Source organism: Patiria miniata, unplaced genomic scaffold (genome assembly GCF_015706575.1).
Source record: "Patiria miniata isolate m_02_andy unplaced genomic scaffold, ASM1570657v1 HiC_scaffold_20, whole genome shotgun sequence".
NCBI classification, from domain to species: Eukaryota; Metazoa; Echinodermata; class Asteroidea; order Valvatida; family Asterinidae; genus Patiria; species Patiria miniata.
Window position 1 is genome coordinate 35,062,588 of NW_024037059.1, and position 13,738 is coordinate 35,076,325.

Consider the following 13,738-nt stretch of genomic DNA (forward strand, 5'->3'; position numbering starts at 1 on the left):
GCTTTCTTTTAGTACAAGACTCATTTAAATCACTAGTGTACTTTTCAAGTTACGAAATTTTAAACACAACCACTGCTTTAATCTCAGTGAGAGGTTTTTACTTCTCATTTTTACCCTTTAAAAAACCGTAAGGAACATTTTTTACAAGACGTAAAGTCTATCTTGGGTTTGTGTTGTAAGGCATTAGATTTGCATGTAATGGTCCAATCAGAAGATGGGAAACGGATGTCGTTTGAGAAAAAAAAACAGATTCGCGTCTGGGCCAGAGGTGCATTGCCATTATTTCTTCAATTTCCCAATGGCTCTCAGAACTCCCTGATATAGAAGAATTCGAGTACATGTATATTACTTTTATTCATGAGCTCAGCGGACGGATTTTTGGCCTTTTTATTGGGTTGCACCCGATGTCATGTAAGTTGCAGGGGTGGTTTGGAGAACTATAAAAGCTTTTAGACACTGGAAACGTTCTGAGTGTTAAGGGATTATAGATATCTAGGATTTGGAACTAATTCTATTTTGGAACCCTCTCAATAGACTCTGCGAAAAGAGGTTAGGCTGGGGCCAGACCAAGCGGGCTTTAGTTGCCGGTGTCATATGAAAATCCGACTCCTATGAAAATCGGACACCTTTTCCCTATTATTGGATAATCCCTCGTACGTGACAGGTTACTCTCCCGTATGTGATCCTAAAAATAGCATATTCTCGTGCTTGCACATGCACAATACTACATGTACCAATGAGTCCGCATTTTATGGGGTCGGTTATTCACGCTATACACCGGCTCTCTCGCCAACAGCCGTCGACTTTTAGGCCTACATCGCACGGCATTATGAATATCCCGTAAGTCATAGTACATATTGCGCTTGTAAAGCGATGACAGAAACGCACTGTAATACACCAGGAGATCAGATATTATTGTCTATTCAATAATCACATTTTATTCCTGTATATACATATACATGTATTTTGATATATTATGTCTTAAAATTTAACATTCGCTCTTCCATAAACATTCTGCATGAGCAATATGATTTCGACAATCTGTAAAACTAATCAAGTACAATGCATAATGTAAAATGATATTGTAACTTAAACAGTTTTACGGCATAGTGATTGTTAAATGCTACAAGTCTTGCAAATTGCTATACAGGCAATAAATTCAATTACGTTCAGTTTGCTTTCCCTGTGTCAACATGTGTGTGTAAGTGTAGTCAAATCGGTCAACAAACGTGGTCATGATTGGTTAATGTTGCAGTCCACAGATACGTTAAGACCAATTGCCATTCTTCTTATGTCGTGATATTTTTTGAACGGATTGACCAATTTCAGTATTTTTTCCCTCCAAAAGTAGCTTATGAAATTGGCTTTCCAGTCATTATTACTTTTGGTGCTACATATTTTTTTAAATATAAAATATAATTTTTGGGGTTTGGGTTCTACTTTTTTTTACTCACCCTGTACCTTGACTTAAATCTCAAAATTAAAGATTGCAAGAACAAATACGAATTTTATTATTTGTATTTTGTAGCGACATGTAAACTTCAGTCGCCGTAAATCATGGGGCAAGTTCGATCAAGCAGTGATTAACTAGTGCTTGGTTCGTGACGCACATAGCACATGCACACTGACTGTGAAATGCGAACGACAAAAATAGTGTTGTCACGTCAAAGGTCGTGAGAAAATGGGGGTCGCATTTTGTTAAATACTTGATGTTTCAGTTTACACGAAAACAGTGATTGTGGAAGTTAGGACAACTTACAAATCGCAGTATTGTACAATATAGGACAAATCGCAGTATTGTACAATTGTGACAAGTTTGACAGAATCGTAAATTATATTAAAAAGAATATGCAACGAAATGGAAATATAGCAGTAAAAGTTCAGGCCTAAGAGCTCAGTGAATAAACCTTTTTTGTGTGTATACATCCAACATGCAGTAAATGGTCCTAGTCTACTAGGAATACATGTACGCTAGTTCGTTTTCCGACATTTTTGTTGCACTATATATTGCTATGAAATTTGCTATTGATAACCAGCTATAATCGTTGTGCAACCAACCGCGGTAGGCAGGTCCTGAATACTCGACTAGACAGTCCAACCATCGTCAACTAGCGTGCGTTTGATCGGAGCTAGTCGAACTATTGTTAAAGAGGTTGTGGAATGCTTGAAACCATTTCCGTCATTTTTTGGGTATATGTAGCCTAAGGTGTGATAAAATAAAAACGACTATTGTTTCTGTCATGAAATGAGTACAAAAGGTCCTGTTTCGACCCGAACGTGCAATTTGTGTAAAAGTCGTCGTTGCGGGCAGCAAACAAAACACAGTAAATCGTGACGTAATAAACAGGACTCGTATATGCTACTCTGCATCAGGAGTCCTGTTTATTACGTCACGATTTACTGTGATTTGTTTGCTGCCCGCAACGACGACTTTTACACAAATTGCACGTTCGGGTCGAAACAGGCATGACAGGACTTGAAAAACAGCTCTCAAAAGTACCTTTTGTACTCATTTTATGACGGAAACAATAGTCGTTTTTATTTCATCACACCTTAGGCTACATATACCCAAAAAATGACGGAAATGTTTTCGAGCATTCCACAACCTCTTTAATGGTCGTTGATCGAACTTGCGCTTGGATACAATTCTATTTATACCCCCAAATAGCAACAATCGTTCAAGAGTACGGCCGATTCCCTTCTTTCAAATATTTGCTTTCCATTCCTTTCCAGTCTACTAGGTGCATTGTCACTAGATTACCCTTCAAATGCAAAGTATAATCTCACGGTCCATGTTGCAGTCTGCATAAGACGGAGGGGGGGGGGGGCAATCCCGGCATTATGTATTGTCCGTGACTGCATGAGCTCTTAAAGAGCTCAGTGAATAAACCTGAAAATGTATGTTTCAAATCTCACCCGTCCATCATCTAGTAATGGTCGGGGAGATTACAGACTAGGAGTATTGGTCACCCGGTCACTACATTGTGTCCTCATAATAATTAGTTCATTATCCACCCGGTCACCACACTGTGTCCTCATAATAATAAGTTCATTATCCAGCTGAATTTCACAGGTCCATATCAAAATGGTGATCTTGTTATAAACACATCGATTCACTTATTATGATCTGAAGGCCTGATTTCAGTCACTCACTCTCTTTCCTAGCTAATCAGCTGCAGCTGCTAGTCTCATAATGACAGAGTCAACATCAGCTAATGTCATCATCTACCTATCTTCTGACCACAGTTATTTCTTGGTCAGCAAGGTTGTTTTTCCGGTTACATTATCTACCCCTCTGCTTCGCCATTGGTCGTTCATTCCATCTGTTACCTGTAGTGGTTTGATTTCCCAGCCTTCAGCTAAAATAAAGCAAAAACAGGGAAAAACATCTTTAAGAAGATGTGGAATGTGCATTGTGACGTCATTAAACAAATAAAGGGGTCACTGCATAAAGTTCATCTTGGCACATGTACACATTTTGTGCAAATTTCCGTTCATCTGAAATGTATGAAAACTATGAGACATTCCTTATTTTGGTTAACAGTTGTATAAAATGTGTATGAAAGCCCAATTAATAAGCTTTCTTTTAGTGAAAGAATGAATCAAATCGCTCATTTACTTTGAGTTATGACATTTTGAAAACACCGTTTTTTTAAGCTTGTCCACGGACAACAATAATGGTTGCTGATTAATTTTCAGCAAAACGAAAACTATTTACATATCAAAAAACACATCAGAACACTCTGACAACCATGATAACTGGCACTTATCATAACACATTAACCTGCTGTTTCCTATTTAAAACAACATGCTTTGTAATGTCAAGCAGGGATGTGAAATCTCAGCTTTTAAGCTGATTTCAGCTTTCTTTGTTTTAGATTTCAGCTTTTTCCCGTCACTTGCTGTGTACAAAAGTATAGGAGATTTCCAAAGTTCAGCTTTTTTACACCTTTTTCAGCTGTTTTCAGCTATTTTTATCAGTGGTCACTCACACCCCTGGTCAAGAGATCATAGCTTTGCCCTGCCTTCTACTTGGCTACCCTGGAGACGTATGTGATTATTCTAATACATGTATCATATTCAGGATACAAGGTGGTCGCATTTTTACTGAAATATCACGTACCTTTAATGTGATACGTGGACATGGTTAAAAAACGGAGTTTGCATGAGGTGGTGAGATAAGAGAGATCCCATACCCTGGTACGGTCTTGATGAAACACCCGAATATAAGGCCCCTGGTCAGGCTTTCTTCTAAAAGAGGATTCTCAGCATGCCTTCAAAATTCCATAACTGGAAAAGTGCATGAGCGATTTGACTGATTCTTTCATTACAGAAAGCGTATTAATTGGGCTTTCATATCCTATATCTGGAAACCGCTACATGCAGACCTTCTTTAAAAAATACATGTAGGGGGCACCATTTGGGTTCCTTTTTCTTTTTGACTCACCCTGTAAAAGCTGTAACATTGAGGTTTCTGCATCTGAATGACGTTACGTTACAGTTTTGCTATTGAATATGGAAATTTTCTTTAGCCTAAGCATCAAAGAGGCATCAAAACACCCTTGAAAATGGCAAATGGACAATTGAAGATAAAGTTTGTGTTGATTTTAGATTTCAAAGAACTGCCCAATATTAATTGCAATTGCAAAGCAGAACACTGTTTCAAAGTCAAAATGGCAGCACCCTTATTTCCATTATCTACAAAGGAAAAAATCAGTCGCTCTCACCATAAAGTTTTTCCACTACGTTTGCTGGAGTTGAAAATGGGGGACCTTAATTAACACAAAGAAAACAATGTAATTTTTAAGTTAATAGATCTGCAATTTTGCATGGAAGTGGCGTATGTAAGTGAGATTTGTGGTAACATCGTGTGAAAAATCTCTTTTTGAGAAGAAGTGTCTGCAGACGATCAGAGTACATGATCTGAATGTCGAGTTTCACAACCAACCGGTTCTTTTCAGAGCCACACATCTTCTCAAAAGAGATTGTATTCGTCATGGTATAACCCTCAGTGTAAGTCAATAGTAATCAACTTACACTGATATTACACTCTAAATAGTCCCGGGTCAGACCTGACCCGGAAAAGGGTCATGTGGGGCCTGACCCTTTTCCGGGTCAAAATGGCACTATTCCGGGTCAAAATTACACTGTGGGACTCATTTAAAAAGTGTCATTTTTGACCCGGAAAAGGGTCAGACACCACACGATTCCTTTCCGGGTCAAGTCTGACCCGGGACTTTTTTGAGTGTAGATACATGTGCATATTCTTATAATCATAAGAATTTTTTATAAAACTAGTAAAGCCACATCGATCAACACGTTCAAATGCAGATACATTTTTTTGTAATAAATCTACACAAACACTTAATAATGTGACTTACCATTCGCTTTACTTTGGTCAAATTCAACAGTTTCCAGAAGACATCTGCCCTTTGGTTTCAGAAGTGACCTCATGTGATCGGCATATCTGTAAAAATAGGAAACAAAACCACGAGAAACAATACATTTTCATCCGAATATGGCACACTGCCATCTTAAGATCACTGCGAAGATATCACCTCTAAGTGTTAACCAAATTTCTAAACGTTCAGAAATATAATTTATGAAGAGTTTATTTTCCAAATGCAACGTATCCGAACAGCAATCAGAACCAATGATAATCAAGGATAATAATAAATTTTCATCCGGATGAGACACTGTCATGATGAAGCTACGATGATCGCCCCTGAAATTGTGAACCAATTAAGTTTTCAATAGTAATACAGTGTGAGTCAAAAAAAGCGAAAAGGAAATGTCTCATCGTGTTTAAGTGAAGTTCTGCATGTAGCACTTTCAAAATCTATTATATAAAAGCCCAATTCATAAGCTTTCTTATACAAGAACAATTTAAATCACTCGTGTACTTTTCAAGTTACGGAATGTTAAACACAAGGGCCATTTTAAAGTTCTGTCCACGGATCACAAAAAATGATGCATCCATATGAGATTTGCTTTCGTTTTGCTGAAAGAACACTTACCTTCTTGTGATCCGTGGACAGAACTTTAAAACGGTGGTTGTGTTTAGAATTCCGTACCTTGAAAAGTACATAAGTGATTTGAATGATTTTTGTACTAAAAGAAAGCTTATGAATTGGGTTTTTATATCCTAAATTTTAAAAGTGGTACATGCAGAACTTCACTAAAACAATGGTCCCGACATTTGGGTTTCGGGGTTTTTAAGCGGCGTATCTGAACAGGAATCAAAACCAGTGAGCATCAATGATAAGAATACATTTTCGACCGAATGAGACACTGCCATGGTAATACTGAGATATCATCCCCAAATGCGAAAACCCGTTTCCAATAGTTCAGAAATAAACGAAGAATTTCTTTTCAAAATGTGGCATATCCATTTGAAAAAGTCAACACAAAAAAAAGGTGAACAAGCTGGACGTTTTTAAAAATTAATAGAACATACACGGCATTACAGCCATTTCTAAACTACCTATGTCACTATATCGTATTCTTAAATTGTGCTAAGCTAATACCGCTGTAGTAAATGACTTTGGGCGGCCAGCAGAGGGCAGTATTCTAAAAGGTAAGCGTTTATCTCGTTTCGGAAGCAAACTCTTAATACTATGACTTAATGAGTATGATGGACATTTTTCTCTGCAATGTGAGTTTAACGTGGTTAAATTTTGTATTTCAGCAAATACATGTAGAACATATCACTGCAAGCACAAGAAAAAGGACGTACTTTTGAATATCCTCACGGAGCAATGCATCCAACGACGCACGGTCCCAAATGCAGTCAAATTCGCCAATCATATCTCTGCAATCACAGAAAATTCAAATTATCAATCAATCACATAGACAGCTTTAGAAGAAACATCTTGCGGCAGCTAAAAGGAATTCGCTGGTCAGACTTCGTCTCAAAATGAGAGCCTCAAACACTGATTGGCGACAGTCTGTGTCTTTCTGCCGACACAATCCGAGAACAGAAAGTCGCTTGGCTCGGTCATGCGGTACGACGGGTGGTCTCGCAGTGGCAGTGCTTGATGGAACCCCACTTCGATACCGTCCCGGTGTCGGCAGACCCAAACTCCGCTTGATCCACGGCCTCACCAAGTGGAGTGGCCTCAGCTTGGCTGAACTAACTGCTGCAGCACTGCACCGACGCCAAATTACCCCTGCACCAGCCACAAAACTCAAAAGAAGAGGACGGTTCTTGCGTCATCCGGCAGTATCCTACGACATCTCATGTTGAGTTTGATACCCAAACCATACACCACAACTGACAAATTCAATCAGGTCTTTTTAGGAAATATGTTTGGGAAAAAATTCAGACAATGATGGCTTTGCCTGCCTTACCTCTTCAAGTCAAAGATGTTTGCTTTGTAGAGATGAATACTGTCATCTTTACTCTTTAAAAACAAAAAAACACAAATTAACAATTGAATATAAAACAAACTGCAATGCTATTTGTGATATTTGTGACGGTACTGATAATCCGATTTGTTATTCACTTGTGATCTAACATTTGTGATTGACTTATTTATGCCTTGCGATTTAGGATGTGTTTGCCTTGCATTCAGTTGCGATTGACTTGTGGTCTGACTTGTGATTTGGTCTGTGATGACTTTTCTGATTTGACTTTAGGCAGGCTTATCACTTGACTTGTGATAATGCTTGTGTTTGGCTTGTGACCATGCTTGTGATTGGCTTGTGATTGACTTGTGATTGACCTGCGACTGACTTACATGTACCTCCGATTGACTTGTACTGAATTTTGATTAACTTTGATTGACGAGCTATTCAACTTTGATTGTCATTCATTTGTGAATGACTTGAGACTGTCTTCTGTGAATGCAGCATACCTTGTACAGATCGGCATCACTGACTCCTTCCATAGGGCTGGAGGTAAATTCGACTTTGTTCTCCTTGAAGAAATCTTGAATCGCAAGAGCCGACAGCTCCGCTCCTACAACAGTGTGGCCTTGATCAGCCAGCCTACATTGAAATGATGCGCATGTTGAACAGTCATTGCAGTGCAGAAACCCGAAAATGAAATTGTCAAATTATTGTGACACAGATTACTCCGTTGTTAGCAAATATCATATAACACCACACCCAGATATTCTGTATCTTGATTGGCCGAGATAGAGCGAGTCACATGCCAATTGTTATTTTTTTAGTTTTGTGCTGGTGTGCGCAGCCATGTGACTAAACAATGGCTGTAATTTTACGCACAGCGATTTATGAGAGTTGTGCATACACTCTACAGAGCTGGGTTCAAACATTTTATGAAGCGGTAGTTTGGAAACAGCAAGTACATATTTCCTAATTTCACATCGAAATAAAAACTACCTTTTAATTGGATTTTGGTTAAATTAATCAGTTGTCTATTAAATTTAGGCCGAATCTGTGAGGCATTAGTCCGCATAGACGATAGGGCGCGATAGTCCGAATCGACAATAAGGTTTGATAGTCCGAATAGATGATGAGGTTCGATAGTCCGAATATATTATGGTAGGGTTCGATAGTCCAAATTGACAATAAGGTTCGATATTCCGAATTGACAATAAGGTTCGATATAGTCCGAATGGACAATATATGGTTCGTCAGTCTGACACTTCAGACTATTGGACCTTACTGTTGATTCGGACTATCGGACCTTATTGTCGATTCCGACTATCGGACCTTATAGTCTCTTCGGACTATCGAACCTTATTGTGAATTCGGAATAATGAACCTTCGGACTATTAAACCTTATTTTCGTTTCGGACTATCAGCGAACCTTCGGACTGATTAACCTTATTCTAAATTCGGACTACCGAACCTTCGAACAAATGAACCTTCAGACTAATGAACCTTCGGATTAATGAACCTTCAGACTATTGCATCAAATGTTTGGATTAACGAACCTTATTTCATTTTCGGACTAACGAATCCCCTCTTATGGAATTTTTGTGCATTCGGACTATCAAACTTTTGGACTAAAGAACCTTCGGACTATCGGACCTCGGACTATCGGGCAGCCCCCCCCCCCCCCTATGGTTGTGATCGATGTAACAACAAGTTAGCATTTTATCCACTCTTACCATTTCATGTCTTCTGACTTTCCACACAGCGGAACGAAGATCCGGCATTTCTCTTGTCCGGCAGTCAACTCAGCAATATATTTCTTGAGGGTTCTGACATGAAAATTTGTAATTAAACAATGCCAAAGTGTTAGAAGTGGGAAATAAATTTCCAGCTTGCAACCAGCACTTTAACCCCACTATGTCTCAAATACTGGACTTAAGAGCCACACTGCGATGCATGCTCAATTTCAGGGGGGAAATGTCTTTCCTGAATTCAAACTCTAGAACTGCTTTCCCCATTTGCTATTCATTATTGAGCTCCCTACCTATCTGGAAATAACAGGAAAAATCTAATTCTATACACGTAGTAGGTTCTATTTTCTAGTTATCCTGTAGTTTCAGGGGAAATTTGCAAAGACTTTGTACAAAAATGGTATTATTGTTATTATTATAAATCATTTTGTTAAACATTCACCGTGACGGCCAAAAGGCCGAATTGCAGTTTAATTTACACACATTAAAAATTGTTACATCTTAAAATTACAGAGAATTACGCCAAGTGAAAACACATTAGAAAAGGTCAAACACGACAAGATACACACAAAGTAATTAGACCATAAAATTATTAAAATCAAAATTTATATATATTGAACCATTTCAGGGATGAAATTGTCTGTTCGAAAAAATCTGAAAATTGAACAAAAAGTAGCGTTTCTTACAGTAAATGTCCTCAAAAAGTATGATTTCAGTCTGTTCGAAAAAATGAAAATTGGACAAAATGTAGTGTTTCTTATAGTAAAAAATGTCCTCAAAAAGTATGATTTCAGACTTAAGTCTGACAAAAATGTCATGCTGGGATTTTGAACCTACATGAATGAGCCTGCCTTGTGTCCAGCAATAAAAAAAAACCTGTTAATACTCACGGATGAACTTCCGACTCGTGGAACCCGATTTGGTCGTTCACCCAAAGTTGCCTCCAAAACTCATCATCAACGACTTTAGTCATGCTCCGACCGAGAACTTTGCCACTACTTGGAACTAAGATTTGCAAATACAAGGAAACATTAACCTTTCATAAAGAATGTGGCTTCCTGATTTCTCTTTAATTTGTGAGCTTTCATATTTTTGTTTTAAGGTCTGGGTGGGATTATGTCCACCGGTGAAAACAGCTATTCATTAATTATTTGCACAACCAGTTTTCATCAGTTGTGATGAGTCACTAAACTGCACTCAGACTCAAGAACCATTGAGTAACTTTTAAGTAAATTGGTCTCGGAACTTAACATGGCAATGTAAGAAGCTCCCCGATATCCGGGTTCAAGTGTTGCGCAAACCCGACCCGAAACAGAAACCGACTTCTGGTTGGGTCGGGTCGGTTTGTCCATCATTTCAGTCGGGTCAGTTTAGCCCCACTAGTGTGGCCGTCGGTATGCTGCGCTGAACCCAAGCGCAGCATACCGACGGCCACACTAGTGGGGCTAGGGTCAGTTTTGGTTTTGCACTGTGATTTTCGAGTCAGTTAAGCAATTTAGGAAAAACCAAAAAATACTGAAACTTAAAAAAAAACCGATATCGTTCGGAAATTCTCACCGTGCAATATTGCAGGGTCACTGTGCACACTGTCTATAACATGCAGCCCAACGTTGTAAGTGGCGCGGCGCCTGGTACAGCATACAGAGAGACGAATATTTTCGGGTAGGTTTCCGTCCGGTTTGCGTCGGTTTTTCTTCAATTTTTTTGACAAATTTTGGGTACATATTCCAAGTGTTGCCTTATTCACGGCAGTGGTCCAGTAAATTGGCCACATTTACTGGGCTAAAGTTACAATGCTAAACAATATTGAATATACTCATTCAAGTGGTAGAAAAGTGGCATCAAGATGCTGTAATCTGTTAAAAGTGCTTTGTTAAAGTAGGCTACATTAGGAGCCTCAACGTGTATACTGTTATTTTGTACATGTATGTAACTTGAACTTGAAAGTTGTAGTAGACTACTAGCAGACTAGTATTCCAAGGCTACGTCCGGAAACTGGACAAAACCCAGACAAAGAAATGAACTGAAATTTAAAATGAAGCGCTTACGTTTTGAGAGTCAGAGAAACTTCCAAGTAGCAAACGAAACGACGGCTGCTAGTACTCCCAGTCTTGCTGGTACTCCTATCGTCAAGTATCATATCACCCTTTTTCAGGTCTTTTTCAGGGTACAGGTCACATGTAAAACCAGTGTTGCGAAGTCACTTTCGTCAACACGCACTTTGTACTCAGCACGGTTATGCACACACTTTGTACTCGGCACATGTATACATGTATATAGTACGGTACGTAAACAAACACATGCCAGTTTAGCGCCCTCAATAGAGAAATGGTTAAGTATATATTTTTTTCGCTCGTCTCTGCACTGAGACAACAAGACCCGCCGTCGGAAACACCCGAGACACCATTCACTAAGTTCAGGATCATAGTTACTGCTCGCACACAGTCCCAATCCCTTCCTTTGTAACTTGAGAACCACACAGCTACGCCAATTGCCCGCCCGTATACTACGGGATTACAGTTTGCTGATGACATCACTATTAAGTAACAATCGGTTCACCAGATAGCAGCTGTGGAGAGGAAGGCACCTGAGGTATAGTAAAAGAGCAAAACCTCACGGTAAACATTTCTAAGATAGGGCAGTAGAAACAGAAGCAACACCAGTTGGAAGAAATGCATACTTCTTCAGGAGGAAAATGCTTTCGATAGCGTCTTTCAACAAATTCAGGAATCTCCAACAGTGATGCAATCTCCAACACAAACTCAAAACATTCCGTGCCTTCATATCTTCCGTATTTCTGTACAAAAGTGACATTATGGACACTAAGTAACTATACAGAAGAGAACATTGATGCATTTCACAGAAGGCTCTTGCGTTCAATACTTGGTATTACATGACCAAAGAAGATCTCAATTAAAGAACTCTACAAGAAAACTACAGGATCACTTGGAGTATAGCCATTACCAGAAGACGTCTTAGGTGGACAGGCCATCTCCTGAGCTAGAGACTACCCGAGGAAACTCCTGCCAAGCAAGCGCTTCTCAGAGGCGATCCGCGAGAACAAGCTGCCAAGAGGTGGACAACGAACCACGTCGCCGAAAAGAGTGAACACGGAACTGACAACCACCAGATTCAACATCAAAGATCGACACTGGCACGTGGCATCCGACAGGGAGCAGTGGAGGACACTTAGAGTGTGCAATGTCAGATCTACTTGACGCAAGCGCCTCGATGATGTTGTTTCCAGGCCGCACTCGGGGGCCTACGAAAACGTTGGGGCCTACGAAAATACTGCAGTGTGCCATAAAACACATATAGGCCTACCAACACGCACTCACGCAGAAAACAGTTTTTAAAACAGTATTTAAACAGTTTTAGGGTCTCTCAGAATTTTCGATTTCACCAACTGAGGCTATACAATGTAGGCCTACATCTTGTATAGGCGTCATGTAGGCCCTACTTATACGTGTAAAATATATGTCGTGCAAAGCGCGGTGCCAACCATGGGCGTCGATGGGGGGAACATAACGTTACCCCTCCCCAACTATTTTCGTCCCTGAATAAACAAAATTGTGACCTACATTTTGCATTTTTATTCTATAGCTCAGAATAGCTGATTCAATGACTCAAAATTCGAAAATGATGATCTTTTGCTGAAACAAATATTGGTTAAAGTGGTCAGAAATTGTCTCAGATCGCATGACAGAGCGTCTAGAATCCATTTTGTTTTCGGGGCCCTTCAGCGGGCCACGCCGTTTAGGCTTCATTATAGTTCTGATCAAGATACACTTTATGTACCACCCCCACTTTTGAGAAGCCTTGACGCCCTTTGCCGCTGCTTATAGAGCTAGGACCTATACAGGTTTGGCCTGGCTTGATTTGTACAGTGGTTTGTACTTTGAATTTGGTGCCGGTGTCACATGAAAATCCGACTCCTATGAAAATCGGACCCCTATTTCCCTATTATTGGTTGATCCCTCGCACGTGACAGGTCACTCTCCCGAAACGATCCTTAAAATAGCATGGTATCGTACTCACGCGTGCGCAGTACTACCAATGAGTCCACATTTCATGGAGTCGGATATTCACGCTACACCGGTGCCTTGGGCGGAGTATAGGGCCTACGGAACGACGGGGCCTAGGGCCTACGAAACACCTAATCCGGGCCTGGTTGTTTCTCATCATGCCTTGCGAAATCTTAACCCCTGCTGGAATTGTCTAATTTAAATGTGTCTAATAAGAAATTTAAATTAGGACTGCAGTCCATGTATCTAATAAACGACTCTGTTGAAAATAGGGTTGTTGTTTTTTAAAGAATCCATCCTTTTAAACACGAGGTTTCGATGTCGCGTTATGCAACGCGCGCGCATTTTTTTGTCCAACGTAAATTGAATGCGAGTGCGTCGAAATAGGACCACGTCGTTTTAGGGGGTCTGACAAAATGTACGTACACCTTTCGTCCATTTACAACCGAAGATACATGGGTTTTTTTTTGGGGGGGGGGGCAAAAACCAAGGCTACCATAATCCATATCGTACAGGCATCGCTCGGTTTGGAAAAGAAAAATAATGTTCGTACGGGACGTGACGTGCACATGCACAGGGCGGGTGCGAGCGCATGTAGGGCGTGCAGTGCACAGATAA

General features: G+C 39.9%; 1 protein-coding gene across 1 annotated transcript; it reads right to left on the reverse strand.

Moving 5' to 3' along the window:
- Positions 1 to 3,018: 3,018 nt before the first annotated feature.
- Positions 3,019 to 11,344, reverse strand: LOC119728830 (thiopurine S-methyltransferase-like). The gene is made up of 9 exons (XM_038201227.1): positions 11,144 to 11,344; positions 9,986 to 10,100; positions 9,081 to 9,173; positions 7,857 to 7,989; positions 7,351 to 7,403; positions 6,737 to 6,811; positions 5,382 to 5,467; positions 4,728 to 4,772; positions 3,019 to 3,359 (listed from the first exon to the last, which is right to left on the reverse strand). The coding sequence occupies exons 2-9, from the start codon at positions 10,066 to 10,068 to the stop codon at positions 3,247 to 3,249; spliced, it is 681 nt and encodes a 226-aa protein (XP_038057155.1). The 5' UTR covers positions 10,069 to 10,100; positions 11,144 to 11,344; the 3' UTR covers positions 3,019 to 3,246.
- Positions 11,345 to 13,738: the final 2,394 nt, after the last annotated feature.

What these genes read in the sequence shown, in the direction of transcription:
- LOC119728830 (XM_038201227.1), bottom strand. Translation starts at nt 10,068, where the DNA reads ATGACTAAAGTCGTTGATGATGAGTTTTGGAGGCAACTTTGGGTGAAC. An exon ending in TGACCAAAGTAAAGCGAATG is followed by an intron (nt 4,773 to 5,381) that starts GTAAGTCACATT and finishes GTGTTAATTAAG; the next exon opens with GTCCCCCATTTTCAACTCCA. An exon ending in CGTAGTGGAAAAACTTTATG is followed by an intron (nt 3,360 to 4,727) that starts GTGAGAGCGACT and finishes GCTTTATTTTAG; the next exon opens with CTGAAGGCTGGGAAATCAAA.